Source organism: Calidris pugnax, unplaced genomic scaffold (genome assembly GCF_001431845.1).
Source record: "Calidris pugnax isolate Ruff unplaced genomic scaffold, ASM143184v1 scaffold14, whole genome shotgun sequence".
In the NCBI taxonomy this organism is placed as follows: Eukaryota; Metazoa; Chordata; class Aves; order Charadriiformes; family Scolopacidae; genus Calidris; species Calidris pugnax.
In genome coordinates, this window is record NW_015090793.1 from 13,026,339 (window position 1) to 13,047,000 (window position 20,662).

General features: G+C 39.8%; 1 protein-coding gene across 1 annotated transcript in view; it reads right to left on the bottom strand.

The window, feature by feature from the left end:
* Nucleotides 1-8,788: 8,788 nt before the first annotated feature.
* LOC106902887 (chromosome unknown open reading frame, human C20orf194) overlaps nucleotides 8,789-20,662 on the bottom strand; it is a 72,401-nt gene continuing 60,527 nt past the window's right edge. The window contains exons 30-37 of the mRNA XM_014966716.1: nucleotides 20,147-20,282; nucleotides 19,705-19,791; nucleotides 18,487-18,593; nucleotides 17,718-17,792; nucleotides 17,356-17,558; nucleotides 15,625-15,690; nucleotides 14,840-14,933; nucleotides 8,789-13,303 (exon numbers count right to left, since the gene is read on the bottom strand). Coding sequence (XP_014822202.1) covers nucleotides 13,191-13,303; nucleotides 14,840-14,933; nucleotides 15,625-15,690; nucleotides 17,356-17,558; nucleotides 17,718-17,792; nucleotides 18,487-18,593; nucleotides 19,705-19,791; nucleotides 20,147-20,282 — 881 coding nt within the window. The 3' untranslated portion in view covers nucleotides 8,789-13,190. The remainder of the gene's footprint in view (nucleotides 13,304-14,839; nucleotides 14,934-15,624; nucleotides 15,691-17,355; nucleotides 17,559-17,717; nucleotides 17,793-18,486; nucleotides 18,594-19,704; nucleotides 19,792-20,146; nucleotides 20,283-20,662) is intronic.

The following is a 20,662-nucleotide window of genomic DNA, read 5'->3' on the forward strand; positions in this document are numbered from 1 at the left end:
TAGCTCAGATCCCAAAAATAGCTGCCCATCAAAGAGGCAACACAGAAGCCAGGAAACAGCTATGCACTTTGTTTTCTTTCTCCTATGTTCTTTTTAACTTCACTTGGGAGGAGAACAGAGTAACCTCTGCTCCTGGCCTTGCAATACTCTGCTAATTTGAGGGAAGGGCTCCATGCAGGGATCCGCAGCCCTACATGACTTCAGACACAAGCTAGGGTCTCTCAAGTGCTTCTGACCTAGATCTGACTGAATCAAGGCTATCCTCCTCCTTACATCATCTGTAGGGTCAACTAGAAAGCAGAAAAGCAGAATTTTGGTGCTGAGTCTTCTTTAGCCAACCTTTTCTTTCCAAGCCAGAGGGGAGGTTTGCAGCACACTACCACATCGCTCAACAACTTTTCCCCATTTTTTTTCTTTCTTTCTTGCTTTTCTCCCAGGGGAGGCAGCTCTACAACAGCATTCAGACTGAGAGCTTAGTATTTCTAGCACAGCAGAAGTTATCAAAGTCATCTCTGTGTGGTACGGGTGTCTGAAAACACCCATGAAAGAAGGATGAGTCCTCATGAGCACCACAGATGGGAGAAGCAGAGCGGGAAGGATGAACCCAGAAGGTGGCAAAGCCATGCGAGCTAAGGGTAGCCTTCAGCAACCCTGGCATGATACAGTGGCAAAAGGCTGGTGATGAAGCAGAAGCACAAACAACTCAGCACCAGGGTTGTACTTCGAATCTGCAACCATCATTTCCCCCCAAAACCCAGCACCTTTTCTTTCTGAACAGGGTTCATCTGCTCCCTTTACTTCCATTGGAAATGAAAGAGGAAATCTGGCTGCATATGATACGATATTAATTGAAAGACTCTGACATACAGAGACAAAGGAAAAAAAAATGGAGAAAAAAAGCAAATTCAATTAAGTCACGAAAATTAATGTGTGGTGTGATGACCTTTAAGATCATCTAGTCCAACCATTAACCTAACTCTGATAAAAAAACCATCACTAAACGATGTCACTAAGCACTATGTCAACCCATCATTTAAATACATTCAGGGTTGGTGCCTCAACCACTTCCCTGGGCAGCCCATTCCAATGCTTAATAACCCTTTCAGTGAAAATTTTTTTCCTAATATCCAATCTGAACCTCCCCTGGCACAACTTCCTCTTGTCCTGTCACCTGTGACTTGGGAGAAGAATCTTGTACAGGTATCACTTAGCCCTTCAAGGGCTTTCTGCAGCACATTAAGGAATGCCTTCCTCAGGTAAAACTGAGAGCATTCTTCATGTTTACTGAGCTTCCCTTTTGCCTTCTATCACAGCAGCTTCCAGCAACAACCATACCTCTTGGCAGGGGACTCTGGAGACAATGGTTAGGAAAGAGAACATAGGTAGGGACAGCATTGCATGGACAACTGCACAACCAGAGCAGAAAAACAGGGAATTAAACAATTACAAAACCTCTCAAATATCCAGATCACAAAGAAAACGATGATTTGTTCCTCACCATCCTGTAAGTAGGATACAAGTGTAGATTACTGGCCTGGAAAGCAATGGGAAAGCTGCTGAGAGAAGACCATGCACCCCAAAACAAGTGTCTTCATGGCTCAGCCTTTGAAGGCTCTCTGCAACAGTGTACAAATTGTGCTTGAAATGTCAGATGGGCAGGAGTACTGAAGGCAGAAAAAAGGATGAGAACACCTCTGTGGTAAGCAAGAGACACTCAGTCATGGCAGACTTGCTGCAGACAATCAGAAATGTTCACTTACAACAAAAAGATTGATCCAAGGCAGAGGGAAAATGCCTTCCTGGCCCACTCCGGCAACTGTCTTTCCCCACGACAGGCTTTGCCAAAGGAATCCTCCAGGCTGCTTTTTGCACACATTAAGCTTTGATTGAAAACGATCGTTATTTTCCTACCCTCACCGGTTGCCAAGAAAGCGGCAGAAGGGTGAACTCAGCGCTGTCTGCGAGCCAGCTGAATCAGAAGCTCTCCGAGAAGTGAACTCCTCCATGCGTCCCAGAGGGACCAGCAAATTCAGGACAGAGTTTAATGCATCCTCAATGACGTTGACATGTCCCTCCTCTGTTACTGTGTCCCACAGAATCAGGTAGCGGGCTGCCATCTAGGACTGTAAGGAAGAAAACTTGGGGTTTGAGTCTAGTTGAAGCAGGAAGAAAGAAACCCTGTGGTTCTAGCCACGTGAAAAGATGTTCACTCTGCTTCCCTGTGCCTTAATCCCTTCCTAGATATCAACACCCTGGGCTTGCAACACATCTGGTTTCCCTTCCTCCTACCAGAGATGAGATGCACTGCTAACCAGCAGAAAGCTGGAGCCAGCCACCCTCGCATCCCTGCCTCAGGCTGGACCAGCAGCTGAGAGGTGTTGGAGGAAGCGAAGATGCTTCCCTGAAAGCAGGATGGCTGCTGCATCCTCTTTCTGTTGTACTCAGAAGTCCAGGAACTGCAAGCAATTTCTCTGTTTTCCTCCTAATATTTAAAGCAGAAACCTTCTGTTCTGCCCAAGGCAACTTCTAATAGCATCTGTAGTCACCAGTGCACATGAAGATGCATGTTAGGTAGGTGTATGTCATCATGGTGATCAGTTCAGCATGGAATACACTGAACAGGAATAGGTCAGCTGTGACAGCACAAAGCGTGTAAGAGGCACTGTAATTTGTAGTTCTGTCTTTGTGTTCTTCTTCGTGCCAACAAAGGGAGAAGGGATGTGTCTGCTGGTACAGGATGAACTTCAGCCCTTATCTCAAGAGGTTCCATAGGGAAATACAACAAAATTCTCTATTGTTGCACAGGAAACACATCTTTCAACAGTCTTCAGCATCAAATCTGCCTCTGGGACCTTCCCTGTCTGCTGGTGACATGCCTTCTGACCTTGAGCAAAGCGCTTCCTCCCCATTTCCCCACAATGTGGCAAAGCCTGCAAATAGCTTCAGAGCATCAGGAGGGCAGTGGTCCCCAACCCAGCACCAAGCCAGGGTGGCGCATGAAGCCTCCACATCCTACGCTGGGTTTTAGGAAAGAGGAGAATGATGTAGAGGGTGGGCACATGGGGCTAGGACCTGCTTTCCTGCCTGTGCTCCTACAGCCCAAACTCCAGCAGCAGGACACTGTGCGTCCTGTGTGTTTACAACCCTCTGACTGCAGAGACAACCTGGACAAAATGACCCAACTTCAGATTTGATGCACACAAGCCACCTTAGGTATTCTGCATCTCTCTCCAGAAGGTCCTGCAGCCCATCCTTACCTTACGTCTTCTCTGGCCTCCCCTCTTTGCCAGTTCCTCAGTTATTCTTTCTCCGGGGCTTCCCAAAGCAAGCAGAGGCACAAGGAAAAACCATGGACAAAAACAGCTCTTAGGCTGACAAGATAAAGAGTTAAAGCAGGCAAAGCAAAAACTTTGGAAGAAAAACCGTTATGTAATAAATCAGATATTAGAAGGCAGGAAGGTGTGCTATATAGAGGAATCAAAGTCCGGAACAGGATGTATACAAAGCAAATATTGAACTAACTTTGATAACACAGAAAAATAGAAGATTTTTGGTGGGGTTAACTGAAGGCTCAATTTTAACTATTATAAATTTCCTGTTTTACTCGTGTCGGGCGGTTTTACAGTGATCTATACAATACATTGTGTGCCTAATGATTTCCTAGCCATGAATGGGTCACTCAGATTTTACTTTCCATGCTTTTTTTTTTTTTTTGTCTGTCCTGGAGCAATAAAGCTATTGAAATCCTCCATGCCTTGCCCATTGGGTGTTTTCTTTCCTACCAAGACATCAAACTACCCTGAAGGTTTATTTTAAGCAAATTCAATAGGAGGGATCACACAAGCACCTTGTTGGAAGTGTACAATGGGAGCCGAACCCAGGTCTATTCAATTAACAAGTGCTCCATTTTCATGCTATTCCTGTTGTGAATTCATTTCTTTAATTAGGCTAGCAATTTATGAACCTAACAAGGCACCATTTGTCTGCAAACACGTAGGCAAACAAATTCCAGATCAATTCACATTGGAAGACAGAGGAGCTCATGAAGAGCTAAGCAGAACTAGAAACCTCTGTAGATACTACTAGACTTATCAAAAAGGAAGAGATAAAACTGAGAGCAAAGAACAGGCTTAAAAGAACGCTGACTCAAGGGACGTGTTCAGATTTATCTGAGAAAACCTAACTAATTTCTCTTAGGAAATGAAACTCACCAAGCAAGCATCCCCATTATCTATTCCCTTGCAAAACATTTCAAGCTTTACATGAGGTGAGGGTTTTGCATTTCAGCTACTCCTATTAGTAAGGGAGCACAATGTACCCACCATTCGAGACCTTCCTCCCAGCATCTAATCTGCGTTCTCCCTTGACCACTGCATGGCCCCTCTGATGTCAGGCAAAACAAGGCTCACTTCCAGTGTCTGCGGATGAGACAGGAGCTCCATCCACCCTAGTCACTCTTGCTTACACATTTTTGGAGTATTTATTTTCCAATCACAAGTGACCTGAAAAGCACAGGCTATCCCAGTGATCTGTAAGTGTCTAGGTCATCCCTAACCACACTGGAAATTCTGGCACCATTCACCTCCCATAACCTATTTGCATTTTTCAGTTTGCACTGGCCTCACATTCAGGTTTTCTTGCTTGGTTCCTTGAGTAATATAAGCTCAAATCCCTCTTCTCAACATCTTCATTTGATTTTCAGTGGTACCCCTCGGACCTCCACTTCATTCTCCACATTTTCTTGATCCTCTTCTGTCTATAAAAGTCCTCTGCACTTTACTTTCTCAGTAAGTTTACCGTACAAAACTTCTTGTGATTAAGATAATTTTCTTAAAATTATTCACTGCACGTGTTCCGCATGAGCTCCACCATGTAACCTTCCCTCAGCCCAATTCTCCTTGCAACATTGACCACCCTCATCAGACCTTCAGGTAATTCCTGACTGACCTTGTGACTCTTCCACCAATGCCCTTTGTCCCCATATTAACAGCTTTCCATCTTGTAAACAGATATATTGTGCAAGTTCAGGCAGATGAGATCTTCCATATTTCCTTTGCCTGGAAAAGGAGCTATTGAAGGAGAAACTCAAGTTCATAGGGAGCAGTCTGAGTGATAAGAGGGACAAACCAGCTAACCTCATGAGGTTCTTCCTAAATGAAATTTTGCAGCTCCTAGTACACCCATCTGTGCATCACTTCATCCATGTCTGTGGGCGGTAAGAAGTTACTATGGACCAGGGAAAAAAACAAAAAACCAAACAAAACTAAACTAAATTGTAAGATTTTTTTTCTTTAAGGCAGAGAAGATCTTGAGAGTGTCAGCTTGATCTTGTCTGATCAGCCTAAACAGAGATATTACCTGTTATGTTCTCCATGCCAGCACTGAAATGTGGGTGTAAGACACATTATGTAAATAAACGTCCCTCAGCTGTCAAAATTTGGAAGCAGACAAAGCCCAGGACCCTGGGGCTCAGCTTCTAGCATCCACACTATGGGTTAAGCAACCCAAGCTCCACCTTCACTCTGCCTGCAGATCCCACCAGATGAGATGACCCATCTGCAAGGGACAAATGTAAGGACAGAAGTTGAAGTAGGGAGATGCGGAGTTATGCCTGGAGATCCTCCTTTGATGGGAAGAGGAGGAAAGAAACCCTCAAGTTTAAGGGGACTGGAAGAAGGATTTGGGGAGGAATGGGAGCCTTTTGAAGCCATACCTTTTGAAGCTAAATGGCAGCATGAGAAAAGTAAATATACATTAGCTGGAAAGTTTGATTCTGCTGCAGAGTAAGTGGAGTATGAGGGAGGGGAGAAGAATTAGACACTTAAAACTTAAGTGGAAAAGGATGCACCCGCACAGCCCGTTACAGGAGCTGTATCAGAGAAGAGACCTTCTTCGACCTTTCCATTTGGGTCCAAAAAAGGAGACTGTAAGAACGACAAGTTTCTAAGAGCGTTCACAATATTTTAAACGTTACACTCTCCCTCTGAAGTTTCGGCTGCTAAAAATAAATTGACATTTCAACAGCCTCAGCCTAAAGAAGAAAGCTGCAGATTGGGGCCTAACACGAGGGCAGAGAGTGGAGGCTGCAGCGAGTGAGACACAGCACTGAGCCAGCACCATCAATGTACCCTCCGGGTGGCCACGAAGGTTAAAACCTGGAGCAGGTAAAACCATCACAGCTCCTGTGCCCTCCTGCTCAAAGCTTTTACTGCTCTTTATTTTTTACTGCTCACGCACAAATGCAAAGGTATTTCCTCTGATCCTGTAACACAACAACAGACTAGATGATTTCCAAGCTGGATTATCAGGAATTTCCCCCAAACGTTGTTTTCTTGCACAATTTCTTTATGGAGCTTCATAGTTTGGGAGACATGTGAAACCCCCCTGGAATTCCTCCTCATGGAGCTACGTCAGTAAACGTTCACAAAACTGAGGCCCCCAGGAGAAGAATCAAACTCGTCTCTGTGGAGTAAGCACTGCTGGTCCATCGGGCCAGATTCAAAGCTTATCAATTATGACCACCCATTTTGGAAAGATTTAAGCTAAATATTCTTGGAATGGAGAAAAATTATTTTCCTTTATTTTTGCCATGGAAAAATAATCCAATAGAATGGAGCATCCCAGAATTACTACATGGGGGTGAAAAGCTGCAAGTAGAAAGGCACATCAGGAGTCATAGGAAACAGAGGGATCAGTAGCTGGTAGAGCATGTAAAGAAGCCCTCTATTTAAAGCAGTGCTGGCTCTAAAAGCTTCCCACAACAAATTTTATGGTCCATAACAAGTGTTCACAACTAATACAACTGTGGAGACGGAAACTGCTATCTGCAAAGCAAAAAATGAAAATAATCAACTCACCCTGCATTTCTAGGTGATATTTTCTCCTTTTAAACCTTCTCCAGACACCTCTGTTGCAATAATACGCCTCTGTTCAGCCCAGGGCTGACGTCTGCAGCGTGTACTTGGATGAAGGCAGCAAAGTGACAGATTCGAGTTCTCAACTTCGTTAAGTGCCCAGCATGGCCAGCTGCACCTCGAGGCTGCAACTGAATGCATGCCTTGTATCACATGGGGACACAAGAAAGCTGGAATTCATGTTTTTTCTGGAGGAGAGCGTCCTGAATTCAGCCCAAAATGATTACTTCATACCATGTCATGTTCATGGAAAGGACCATAATTAAGCCAGTGGTTTCCACCACCAAATGTTCCAGCAAGTCTCATAAGGAACTTCTCTTCTTGAAAAAAATCCCATAATAATTTACAGAAATTAATCACAAACACTTAGAATAGTGTTCTTCTCATTACGCTGAAGCTAAAAGGGCTGATATGAACAGCACTCTAGAGATGCTCTCCTCCCAGCCACAGCTCCAAAGAACTCCATGTACCGAGGTGACAGTCTAATTTCTGTAGCCTTCCTATAAAAGCATTTCTTTGCAAAGAACATCTCCTAAAATCCTAGTAAGATAACGACTTTTACATTTTAATAATCAACCACAAAATGATCTCAGGTTAAACCATGAAAATCCAAAGTGAACAGAAGACACAGAAACCAGGGCAAAGGCAGTGAACAGAGCTACACACCAGAGAAAAGAGCAGAATTCTCACTCAAAAGATTATTCTGCAGACTTAAAGTAATAAAGTTGCTTTTTTTGCATTGACCTTCACGAACTTAGCAACATTTGAAGAGCATCTTAAGAAAGACTGCATGGAAAGACATGAGTAAAGCCATGGGCCCAAACTCTAGATTTCCCTGCTCAAGCACCTGAGGGATGGTGGAACCCTCCTGGTCACGTGACCAGCGCTAAGATCTAGCCCAGAGCCTTGTGTTGACACCAAGTGCCCACACGACAGCAGGAACAGGATCCGGATGCTCTTGGCAAAGCTGACACAGGAACTATTTTGTGGGGTCTGTAGTCTAACAGCAAAGCAATGACTGGCTGCTTCTCTCAGACAATCCCTACCTAACGCTACTGAGGTTGCTTAGTGCTGCGTTGATGGTGAGGAACACAACATCAAAGGAAAGGGCACATGCTCGGCAGTTCACAAGCAGCAGATGCAACCCAAGAGCATTTACAGGTGGAGGACACTTTCCAAAACTAGCTGCAAAGCAAGGGAAACTCCTGGATTTGTCAGAAGTCCATGCACCAGAGGATGCTATTTCTTGTGTGGATACCCAGAGCATGCCAGCCAGGCTGCGTGTAACATGCTGGCTTTACATAAACAGTTCGTAAAAATCAATGGAGCGCAAAACCTTCCTATAAAAAAAACCAAAACAAAAATGCACAAGCATTGTCAAACTGAGAGAAATCATTTGCAGATCCAGTTTAATCAGCAAACTGATCTGACTCGCTCACAGCCTCCCACCCAGTGACCAAGGCAGAGAAAGGAGGGTGAGGTGGGGTTGCCCTCTCAAAGGCAGCCTGCTTTTAGGTCAGCAGAAGCTGATCTTGAAACTGCATCCTCATTTATAGGAATACAGGGAGCAGGATTTAGCTCCTGCATTTGCGTATATGCAACTATCAACTTATGCTTACATACAGCTGCTGAAGGACAGAGAGCAGGCAGGAACCTCATTAATATCCTTCATCCTACAACTAGTTCCAAGTTTTACCCAATTAGAAGCCCAAGGAAGAAGGTCTAAATGTAAAACAGCAGCTTAAAAAAAACAAACAAACAAACAAAAAACCAACGTAAATCTTTACATTTTAGTTTGAATATAAACTAGTCACCTTTCTGCCAGTTTAGAAAACTAACAGATTTTAAAAGAAAACTGCCCAAAACTTAAAGACTTAAGTTTAGGAAATAGTGAGTTTATTAAACAAGTCAGAGACAGACAGCAGATGGATACTGTTTATTGGTTCTTTCCATCACATCTGAGTTACAGGTGTAAAAGTCACACAAACTGCAGGTATAAACATGTAAAACAATACAAAAATAAATGGAAAGGTAATTTTATATTTACTGAATCAAGTTGTGTAATAAATACAACAGGCAAAAAGCTTCAATCACACAGTTCAGTTTAACTGAAGTTACAGTAGTGTTTGTAAATACAAGTTTTTAACTTAAAGTTGCAAATATTAAAGCATTGAGAACTAGTATAAAAGTGAATTTTGGCACATTGTAAAGTGAGAAGTGTTACATTAGGATCTGACTGTTGTGTAAAAATGAAGCAATTTCTCACTAGCTTTCTGAGGTACATTTTTAAACAATCTAAAATTAGATCAACAACGTGGTTCTAACAACTCACAGTTTACAATTCACTATACTAGTTACATTTTTTCCCTTTTAAGAATACCAAAGTATTCCAGAGCTTAAATCTGTGCAAATTCAGAAAAGTTTCAATTAAAAAATAATAACAATAAAAAACTTATTAGGGAACTTTTATATGCAACTTAAATCGTCCCTGCAATCACTTCTGTTAATTGCAAAGTGTAAAACTGGACTAATACCAAATTGCACAGCTTAATATAAAATACTCAGCGATTGCAGCGCAGTTCAAGTTGCAAACGTTCCTCTCTTAAGTTTATCACATTTTTCTCCCTATAACTTCAGTAACTTCTGATCACACTCATTCTCGGTGAGGAAAAAAAAAAAAAACACCACCACAAGCCGCTAACATGAAGGTCAGCAAAGCATGTAAACCCCTTGAGGACTCTCAGCACTTCTTCACAATATCAGAAATGCCTGGACACAAAGTTACTGTTACCAATTTTCAAAATACAGTAAAAGATAAAGGAACAGTGTAATGGCACTTTTTCTGTATCCAAACATTTGTGGTTTAGAAATGGTGCTTTTTTTTTTTTAGTTTTACAGTAGCTAAAAAAAATTCCAAAACTAGATCCTTAGAAGTATCTCAATCCTCACCTCAACTCCAAAAGTGAGGAAACCAGATTACCCTACAGATGGGGTCTGATACAGTATAAACATCTCTGACCAGAGTACAAAAGTTATGCTCTTCTCCTAAAAAAAGTACTGCTGATTGTTAGAAGTAACTCCAAAATAATCAGCAACTGCTATTAAACTGTCAGCAGCATCAGGCATTTACACATTTTAGTCCTCAAAGAGTTTTCTTTTAAACAGTTTAACCATTTGTGCTAATATTCTTCACTAGGTTAATTTTAAGTCCTTTCACCAAAACTGTTTTTCCTTTAAAAGAAAAGAGGGTGCAAGCAATACAACCCATGACATCCATTTATTCTATGCTTCGTGAATGAATGGTGTCATTTGCAAGGCACTACTACATTTAAAGGATACCATTGTCACAGTTTCACTATTTCGGTATTTTTTTCTGTTTCAAAGTCACAGTTAAAAAATAAAAAAAAAATTGAGGTAATCAAATGATTTCAATACCAAAATATATTAATTGAAATAGTACCAGTATGGTGAAAGGTCTTTATAATACACAGCTATTACCATATAGCATGCAATACAGTATATAAGTATACTAGGCCTTTGTTCTGAGCTCTTCTGCTTCAGTTTTTAAGGAACAGCTCAATTTGCACAGTAGCATGCCAATTTTGAATACTTATTTCCTTTTTGTTCACAGGGCATCTCACATGTAATTACAACTCGCTACGACAAGCCCAGATGAATTGGCCCCATCAACATTTATTTTTGAGAGCTGCACAAATTGGAGTTCTTAAAAAAAGTTCAGCAGAGCAAAATAAGCTACAGTATCTTCATCTATCGTTCAATTGCACTTAAACCTACTCTGTTATTAACTCACAGGTTGAGACGAAGCATCAACGAGGTGCCTGCCATCCCAGCCACCGGTATTTCTTCTGACATTACGTAGTCATACCAACTATTCTAGAAATATGGCTTTGCAGATTAGATAACTTGTACTGAAAAGGAGCACACCGGGTTTACACTAAGTTTATTGGCAAAGAACTATAATTTTTAAAGAATTTTCTAATGCCCCTTCATATTGCAGTGTTAACACCAGAATTTTGTACTCTAATAATCCTGGTCTGATAAATAGTTTCATGCAACCAACTGTACTTAGTTTGTAAACACCTGCTAGCCCCCCAAATCCACTGCTAGCTACGTTTACTCTACCAGGCACTACAGTATATTAAGACTAAAGTATAGCCATGCATAGATAAACTCACGAGCCTTATCATGATGCTCTATACCTGTAACACGGGTTACCCCAGAAAGCCTAGAAACACAACTAATCGCTGGCTTTTATTGTACTTTAACAGGATACAAGTAGTTTATAAAGTCTCGTGGTGTGCAAAAAAAAATTATATGTCTTAAATTCAGACAGCTTTTTAAAATCTAGTAGGAAAGCTAGTAACGAAACCTTATCAACATCTATATCCTAATCTGCAGCACCTGGAATTCCACCTCTGCCCTGTATAATCACCACAGCACAGGCACCGAGCCAGCTAGTAGCAATGTGTACTGAAAGTCTACCTAAAAGGCGTTTCAGTTTTTGACAGGCTTTTTGTAATTTCAGCCATTTCAGATTCCAAAGGTAAAAAATATATTTCTTAAGTAAGGCATAAAACTGTATCTAGCCTTAGGTTTGATGGCAGGAGTTAAATCTCTTTTTCCTGCAGAGACCGTGTTGGACGTGCTAAGTACTTTAAGTGTACTGTAAGAAATTACTCATTCAATTTCTTACTGCATTACATACATCTGACCAAAAAGAAAAGTTGCAGTTGTATTAGAAGATCAAGCTGTTCCTAAGGCAAAGGAATATGAAAATAAAAAAATCCTCCTGGACTGTTTTCACTTGACTAAATTCTGAACACACAGCATGCTACAATAATCTGCTTATTCAAATAAGCTTCAATAATTACCTTTAAGTAGATGCTAGGGTACCTTATAATCCTTGAGTCAGTGATCTATGAAGTCTCACTTAAAATTGTGCTAAATTAAGTTAGAGGACAAGTTCCCAGAACTCCTATTACAATATCATTTAGTAACTATATAGGTTTTGTTGCAAGTACTTAAAACCTGGTGTATTAGTATAGTGAAATGTTACGGCACGCAAAGTCTTCTGAAAGCTTCACAAACAAGTTCTTTCATATTTCAAGTATATTTTCTGATAGTTTTTTTACCTTTGGAAATAAGTCATTTTCACGAAAAGGAATTCTTTAGCTAAAGAATCTTCCTCTTCTCTTGCTTTACTTAGTTTTTAGTACTGAACTAAGAATCCTTCAGAGATAATCTTCTTAATAGCAAGTTGCAGATTAACTCCATCCGTGTCATATTTTCTAGAATACCAATAAAAACACTGGGAAGAAAGCAAGGTATCTCCACTTTTCTAAAGAAAAGGATGAAAGAGTCAGAATTTTCACTGCAGATTCAAACTGTGCAGAGGTTATGAGACACGCTGTCCCCTCAGAAAAATGCAGATGCCTAAGTGTTCCCCCATTTCTCGCTTTGGGAACACCATAACAGCTGTGGGATTAGGTCCTCTTCAGAGTTCCTTAATTGTTCCCCCATTTCTCGCTTTGGGAACACCCCAACAGCTGTGGGATTAGGTCCTCTTCCGAGTTCCTTAATTGTTCCCCCATTTCTCGCTTTGGGAACACCCCAACAGCTGTGGAATTGGGTACTCTTCAGAGTTCCTTAATTGTTCCCCCATTTCTCGCTTTGGGAACACCCCAACAGCTGTGGAATTGGGTCCTCTTCTGAGTTTTTCAGGTGTTCCCCCATTTCTCGCTTTGGGAACACCATAGCAGCTGTGGGATTAGGTACCCTTCTGAGTTTTTTAAATGTTCCCCCATTTCTCGCTTTAGGAACATCCCCCAATCCCACACACTGACCTATACCACTGCTCATCAATGCTCCTGTGCAACAAGTTTCAAGGGATACCCAGAGATTAAAGTGGTTTGGTTATCTGCACAACGGACCAATTCCATGATTACATTCTGACCTCTTAGGAAATACAGTTTTGCTTCTTTTCTTCTTCTTTTAAATAAGTTTCCACTACTAGCCAGAGATTCCAGGTGATGCTTTTTACAGTCTGGAATTAAGGTGAAGTGGAAGCGAACCTGACAGTACAAACAAGCTAAGCAGTTACCATATTAAAATGCCAACCTTACAGGAATGATCTCATAGTTTTAAAAGGAGTGCTGAAAACTGACATTTCACTTAATTTTCTAGTTAACCAGCAAGGACAACAGCATTTTTGGTTACTGACAGTAGGCGGTTCAGAAATACACAGAACGCACATGCTTATGTCTTCTGCTCAAAGAGATCATGATACTCCTGTTCTTCTAGTTCTCTGTTGTACTTCTCTATTTCCCTGTTGGCTTCTTCCAAGTAATCATTCATGAATTGGTCCATTACTGATTTTGAAAAACTAAGGAAAAACATTTGTGCAAATAGCATTCATTAGAAAAGAACGTATGGGTTTTTTGAAGGATGTGCCGGCTCAGGGACACTTACTAAAAGCAGAAATTCAATATATTACCTTCCGGGAGTCCCCCAGCCAGACCTAACCACAACTACTCTGTATTACTGGGGAATAAAGGAGTTGCACAATAGACATTTCCCAATCACGAGGAAGAATATAGGAACAGCAAAACTACAGCAGGTTTGCAGATGTTTACAGCTATTTTGGTTAAGTGGAAGTCTAAAAAACTCTGCCCAAAATTCAAATCATGCAGAAGTGGTTAACCAGTGCCTGTGGTTTTTACTGCCAAATGCCAAGATGGTGGTGGAATAGAGATCCTATGAATATTGAAGTCCAAGTTTGCTGGTGGGCTATTTTCTGCCAGTATGCCCATATGGCATAGAAAATAACTGGTTGTTCATATTTCGAAACAGAATCACAGAACCCATTTGGATTTCTGTAAAGTTTGTCAATGTTCAAGTGACAAGTAAACTGGGAATCTAAGACCAGATCTGGAATTTCAGTTACAAAACAAAACCAAAAGCTATAGGAAGTTATGAAAACAAGAAAGAAGAAGAGGAATACACTGGAACATCAGTATTACTCTGGCATTTCTTGCCAAAGGCAAAAATACGATCAGGTTTAAATCAAAGAATAAAAAGTATTTCTGGAAAGAAATCTAGAGGACCCTACTTCAGCTGTAGTTCATGTACTGTAAATTGACACCAAACAAGACCACAAGGACATTTAATTTACAAATGTGCATATGCCATAATTTCGATAAGGAAATCATAGTGCTTGCTAAGCTGAAGTAGTTTTAAAATAAGGTTTTACTTGCTTTAGTGAGTTTAAGAAGTGATTACCAAAAAATGCATCTCCACACCTAATTGTGAACACTCTGTTCATATTACTGCATTGCAATAGGGTTTTTTTTTATTTTTTATTCAATTGCAATAAGGTTTTTCTAATATCGAGTTATAAAACAAGAACAATCATTTAACATCAGCTTCACTGCAAAATATGTGGCAGAAAAAAAGGATACTGTAGTTAAACCTATCCTGACTATTTCTACTTGAGTGTGCACATGCATGTGCGTGCACACAAAATAACATTTATTTGGAAGTTTTATCAATCATGACCAGGCATTAAGCAATATTATAGCACTATTTGATTTGAAAAATATTTCTTTGAGAAGCTGTGGTATATAAATTATTCTCTGCATGAGCTCATGTATGATTTTAGGATTGTTTCATTGGTTCTATTCTGCTTCTTAGATCGTATCTCTGAAAAAGTGTTTTAACAGTAAGCTTTAAATGGCAAGTAACCACACACAAATTTAAGGAACAAAACTTTTCACTTCATATTACCACCTGCAAATCAAACTAGCTTTTCATCGTATCATCTGCTTCAACAGTCCTACATTTCAGATTTACATAGGCTGTTGCCTATCTAAAACCTTCGCAAAAAAACCCCACATTTTAAAGGATACATGGATGGTAATCCATTTTGTCACCAAAAAAATTCACAAATTGAGTCCCGTTGTAAAAATAACCAGCTGGAAGTGGATCCAAGTGGCGTTTCACCTACATTAAGAAAGAATATACCATACATTAAACATTTAAAACTCAAAACCGCTTAGAGACAGTGCTAACAGACTTAAATAGAGAAAAGAAAAATTCCTTCTGCTGAACTTCAGAGCCAGGGAGGAAGGTATGGCTCCTGGCTATAAAGGAGCACTCTGAAAAAACAGTATGACAAATGACATCCATATGGACTAGGGGAGTTACGTACAGTGACTGCCAAACTCTCAGGAGCCCAACGTTAGAGGTAGCACTTACAACCTCAAGGTACTAATCAGTCCTGCCAAACTCTCAGGAGCCCTACGTTAGAGGTAGCACTTACAACCTCAAGGTAGTTGATGAGGGCAGGATTAGGCATTTGAGATTCTAATTTGCATGTGACAAACCACTCAACACAGAAAAGGGAGAAGAGATGAGGAAGGACCATTACAGTAACCGCCAGCATACACAATACTCTACGCCTCCCCCTAACTTTTTAGGGCTAACTTGAAGCTCTGAGATAACACCAAGATTTCTCTCTCAAATCTCTCCTGGACAACCTCAGTTATGTTTTGTATACATAAAATGACAGTAAGTGCCACAACAATTTAGTGCTTAGCACATGTGTGCAAGTCTGGGAGGTGCTCTATCATACAAATGGATATTTAAGAAAATCAGCCAAAAGAAGGACTTGCTATTAATTGCTTCTACTTACATGAATGTTTTTTATTTCCTGAAGGGTCAGCATTCCTCTGGTTTTCAGGGCTTTCCTCTGAGGTTTCTGTATAAAGAATCAGACCCCAGTTAGATACCGGAGTGATAACATGATACTACAGTTTAGTCACATTAAGAAAAACAAACAACCCAAACCACTAAACAGAAAAGTTCGTTCTTGAAAATGTGGATAACTGTAATGAAATCTATGATTACATGCAAACATGCTCAAGCCCAGCCCAGAAATACTCCTTGTAGATGTATTATAAAAATTAATTTCCTGAAAGAATTATTGAATTATAAATCAATGCATTCACAACTATGTTCTGAAAACAAAAGTAAAAATTAAGTGATCTTACATAAGGCACTGTTAGAAATGACAAATGCTAAAAGCATTTTAAATAATACAATTTAAATACAACTCTACTGCAAAAACCAAAGAAAACTGGCACAGGAAAAGACCACCAATCCAGTTTGTTGGTTTTTTTGTTTTTTTTTTATGCAGCAACTCTCAGACCAATCTGAAACCCTAAACTAGTCATGACTAGTGAGACTGTCCAAAGACTGTTTGTAGTCTTGAACTGCTCATAGAGGAAGCACTTCACACTTGAGATAGCATTTAAGTTCCAAGCTTTCATAAAATTAAAATAGTATTCCACAGAGTGCTTTCTTACACATCAAAAGCATTTGTCTTCATATATTACCATGTGCTATCACCACAGAAAATGTATACTTCCCTGAAGTAACACAACCTGCTAGGAGAACAGAGGTGAGAACCTGAAGATCCTTTGGGACAACTCCAACAATGATCTGCAGGAAACTTTTTTCCCTTCCTACACAACTTTTTAGAGATACCATGCAAACCCTGAGCCATAAAGAAGTAACCGCATTTTTAACTAACAGATGTTCCAAAATGGGCATCACGAAAGGGCACAGTTGGAGCTATAGGCTCAGGTTCCAACTAGAGTGCTAAAATATGCAATTTGTATGGTTGAATGGCTTCTGTACATTTCTCAATCAAGTCTCAAAATTCATTTCCTAAGACCTTAAAAGTAAGACCTGCCGGTACTACTTCGCTGTGTAGCAGCAAACTATCTTATCCTGGTCAGGTCATGCCAGTCACTGTGAAGCTAGCAAGAAACCACAACTGCAAAATGTGCCTTAAAGGCTTCTTGTGATGTACATATTTCCTGTTCCCTACTCCAATTCTATCGCATTGGTACATTAGCCATACAGAAATACATGAAGACTTACATAGCTGCACACTTGACAAATTAAGTGAGACAAAATGAAAAAAACTACACCCTCCATTTCAGTGGACTACTTCCAAGGAGCTTTAATTTAGTGAATCAAAACAGTTTTCAGCTTTGCAGTGTTCAGGTACTTCAAGAAGATTTATTTCATATTACACTTCAGCTTTTGGCAATCACGTTTCAGCTAAATCATATTGTGTTTATTCTGGACGTACTCCATTTGCTCAAGCGTTCAAAAGCAGATCAATCCACAAATACACTGTAGCAGATATTAAAATAATACACAAATTACAATACACATTTGCAAACTGTTAGTCCTCTGTCTGAAGTACAGTTACACCCTGGAATGCTAATACCTGGCTAGAAGAGAAAACAGATTTTAAAAGAAAATTATTTCATCGAGATACTCAGGTTCCTCCTCTCACCATTAAGAAATGCCAAACAGATCACGCCGAGGAGAATTAAGCATGCCCACGAACCTGTTTTGCAGTTTCTCTGAGCCAGTCTTTTATATCTTCTTCCTTAAGAGAGCAGCCAATGAATACAAGGAAGCACTCCTGTTGACTGCTGCAATCTCTGTTATCGCTTCTTGAATCAGGAGGAGTTGGCCCCTCCTGAACAGGCACGAGGCTTAATGAATTAGATGATGTGTTGTGACAGACTTCAATCACTTTATCAGAATCTAACAAGAAGATGGAAGAAGAAAACATATTGATAATTCTTAATCTAATTTAACATTGACACACTGGTGTAGGCAGAATAGAGTACATTAAAAAAATTTCAAATACATATACATGCAATACAGTCACAAGACAAAGCATAAGTAGTAATTTGCCCTTACCTGAAAACTTAACTTTGCCCATGATGTGATAAATGTTTCCAGAAAAAGGACTTGGCTTGAGCAATGACTTAATTGCTGTTTGAAATAGAAAATAAACGTATTACTTCATTTCTTGTTCTTATCCTTGGTGTCTCTTCTGGTCAGACCTATGCTACAGGTCTCTAACCCACATCCTAGTGCTTCAGGGGAAAAAGCTGCAGTGTCCCCCAGAGCCCCACTACATAACATTTCTAACCGTTCTCATTTCTTTGCTATGGGGTAGGTGGGAAATAACATGTGTTTGGCATAATGAACGCTTACAGTGTATATGGAAAGTAAAATGGTGCTCCTTAACACTGCTTTGCTAAGGAAAGAAGGAAAGGCATGATTATATATCTACTCTAGTAGCTTAACAGAGAGCTGAGCTTCTTCTAACTACAAAGAATTATTTGGCATAAGAAGTAGAAGCTGACAGCCACTTTAAACTGTATTTTGACACTACTAAATAAAACACAAAATGAAAAGCAAATATATGTAGATAAGTGTCTTAGTCTCTAGAAACCAAGTGTTAAATTAGATTTTAATCTGAACAAAATCACAGATCAATTTTCCAGAACGTACATTAAAGGCAACAATTCACTGTCCTTTAAGGAAGGAAAGCTGAATTTTCAATTAAAAGTTTACTTCATCAGCAATTAAATAACTGTGTTACATCAGTGCCTTCCTTCCCCTCTATTTCTCAGTATTTCCAGCTTGGATTTAAGTCAAGTCAGTCAAAGTTCATTTGTACCTTTACATTTGGTCACAAAACGTGTCTTTTCTAGGGGACGATTAAACCATACACAGATCTGAACCATTGGAGGGAAGACAGACCCAGCTCCGTATTTACCTTCATACCTTAAGACAAAAACAAACACACAGCTTCAACTTACAGGAAACACACACACTTGTGCTTTTCATCTAACAGGCCTCTTAAAAGGAACATCTATAATTTCACCACAGGTAACCCTTGCTCATAGGAAGAAAAATACTAAGCTTCCTTCTCCAAGACATGCATGAAAATGTGATATTAACAGCATTAGGCTGTTAAAAATGCTCAGGGCTTCTTTTGATGCTTTTCCTGCTGCATTCTTTTTTTTTTCCTTACATATTATCCTTGCATACTATCACCACATAGTTTAACAGTTGTCCAAAAGTTTTAAATACTTTTTCCCGCTTTCTCGCTCTTCCTTTGCCTCCACGCAATCCACAAGCAGCTCTGACACCCCGAGCTTTGTGACAGTTTACTTTAGGAGCTCTACTTGTGTCCAATTTAGAGCAAGAATTATGAATAGAAAGATATACACATATACAGGACTGGCAAGGTATGGTAAATAAATTGTACTTCCAACACCATAATGTAACTAGAAAACAGTCAGCCAGAAGTTACGATGGCTGACAGGTTTACATTTTCTGCCAAATAGATGCAGCACAGATAACTGCAACAAGATGTGTAGAGCACCCCGAACCATGAAAAATGTCCCTTAGTATTAAATGGAAAGCTTGGTACCATGTATTACTGTGCCCTTAGCCTCTGCCAAGACTGTCAATAAGGTTGATGGGTTTTATGAATAATTGTTCTGCTAATAGCTAGACTGACATAGCAAGTTCATTCCAGTAAGGCTGAATAGCTGTCAGAATGAAATTACTCTAGTCGTTATTGACCTCACCCATCCCAATCCTTCCCAGCTTATTCCCGGAGGGGTTTTTTTCCATTCTTCTGAAAAGTAACAGTAATCTTTCCCATTGATTTAAACGGTGTCCAGAAAGGATCCTTTTCCCCTTAAAAGGACACCAATCGTGTATCTGCTAAGAATACTCATCAGCTCTCTTTTAAAAATGATTTACAAAGCTATTGCATGTTCCAAATGAGTAGCCTTGAAAAAAATATAAATTAAGTTAGTGAGACTTTTTAATCTTCAAGTTAATTAGAAAAATAGTTTTAATACTTCTCAGTCTAGATACTTGCCAGCCAGGATACATTAAATATCGAGCTCTCATCATCTGAGGATTTGAGAAACTGCTTTCTGACAGAATTAATTCAATATCCTCGTTCCTATAAAGAGATAAAGATGAAGATTTTTAATTTCATAAGTTCAATAAAATGGCCACTATCTGTATGCTACTTACATAAACCAGAATGTGTTAGTCACAGTAAAATTCAGAGTATTTCTCCCTTAGTATGGCAATAACAGTAACATAAATCATACTCTGCAAACAAAAGCATACATTTCCTAATCTCTGTATGACCATAAATGTAAAGAGAAGATACCTTTTGCATGAGAAGCAATTAAGGAAAATCTGCATCTCCTTTGTAGAAGTTATCAGAGTAAAACAAGAGAAGTCAAGTTTCTAAGTCTGTGTGTCCCACCTGCCAAAAGTGAGAAATACTGGGTATTGATTAACATTACCTGGTTACAACTCCATTTTCTGCCAAGATGAATGAAACTGCAGGATTTGCTGCTCGGATAAGGTTCTGCAGTTGCATAAGGAGTGGATGCTTCTGCTCTGTAGCATGACTTGTGAAAACCACGTTACTCACTAGTCCTGTGTAAGGAAATCAGCATAGTTTACAGAAGTCAGGTATGCAACAGCAACTAAAAAAAAAAAAATTAAGTAATATAACAACCATTCTTCTCTTAATTTCCTTCCATCTCAATATATCAACATTACTAAGAAAAAAAAAAAAAGAACAAAACCCAAAAGCCTTTCATCTCTTGCCTGCACAGCAAGCACCCAGAAGCCCATCTAAACACACACGAACACTGTAGAATAACCACACACAGAATTATTTAACTATTTATTTCACAACTGCATCTGGAGGGCAGGCAGTACGGAAGCCCGTTCTGTCACAACCTGTAGACATGCAGGAATGATACCTCCTCAAGGAGATGAACCTTTTTAGTCATGGGAATAACTTGAGAGGA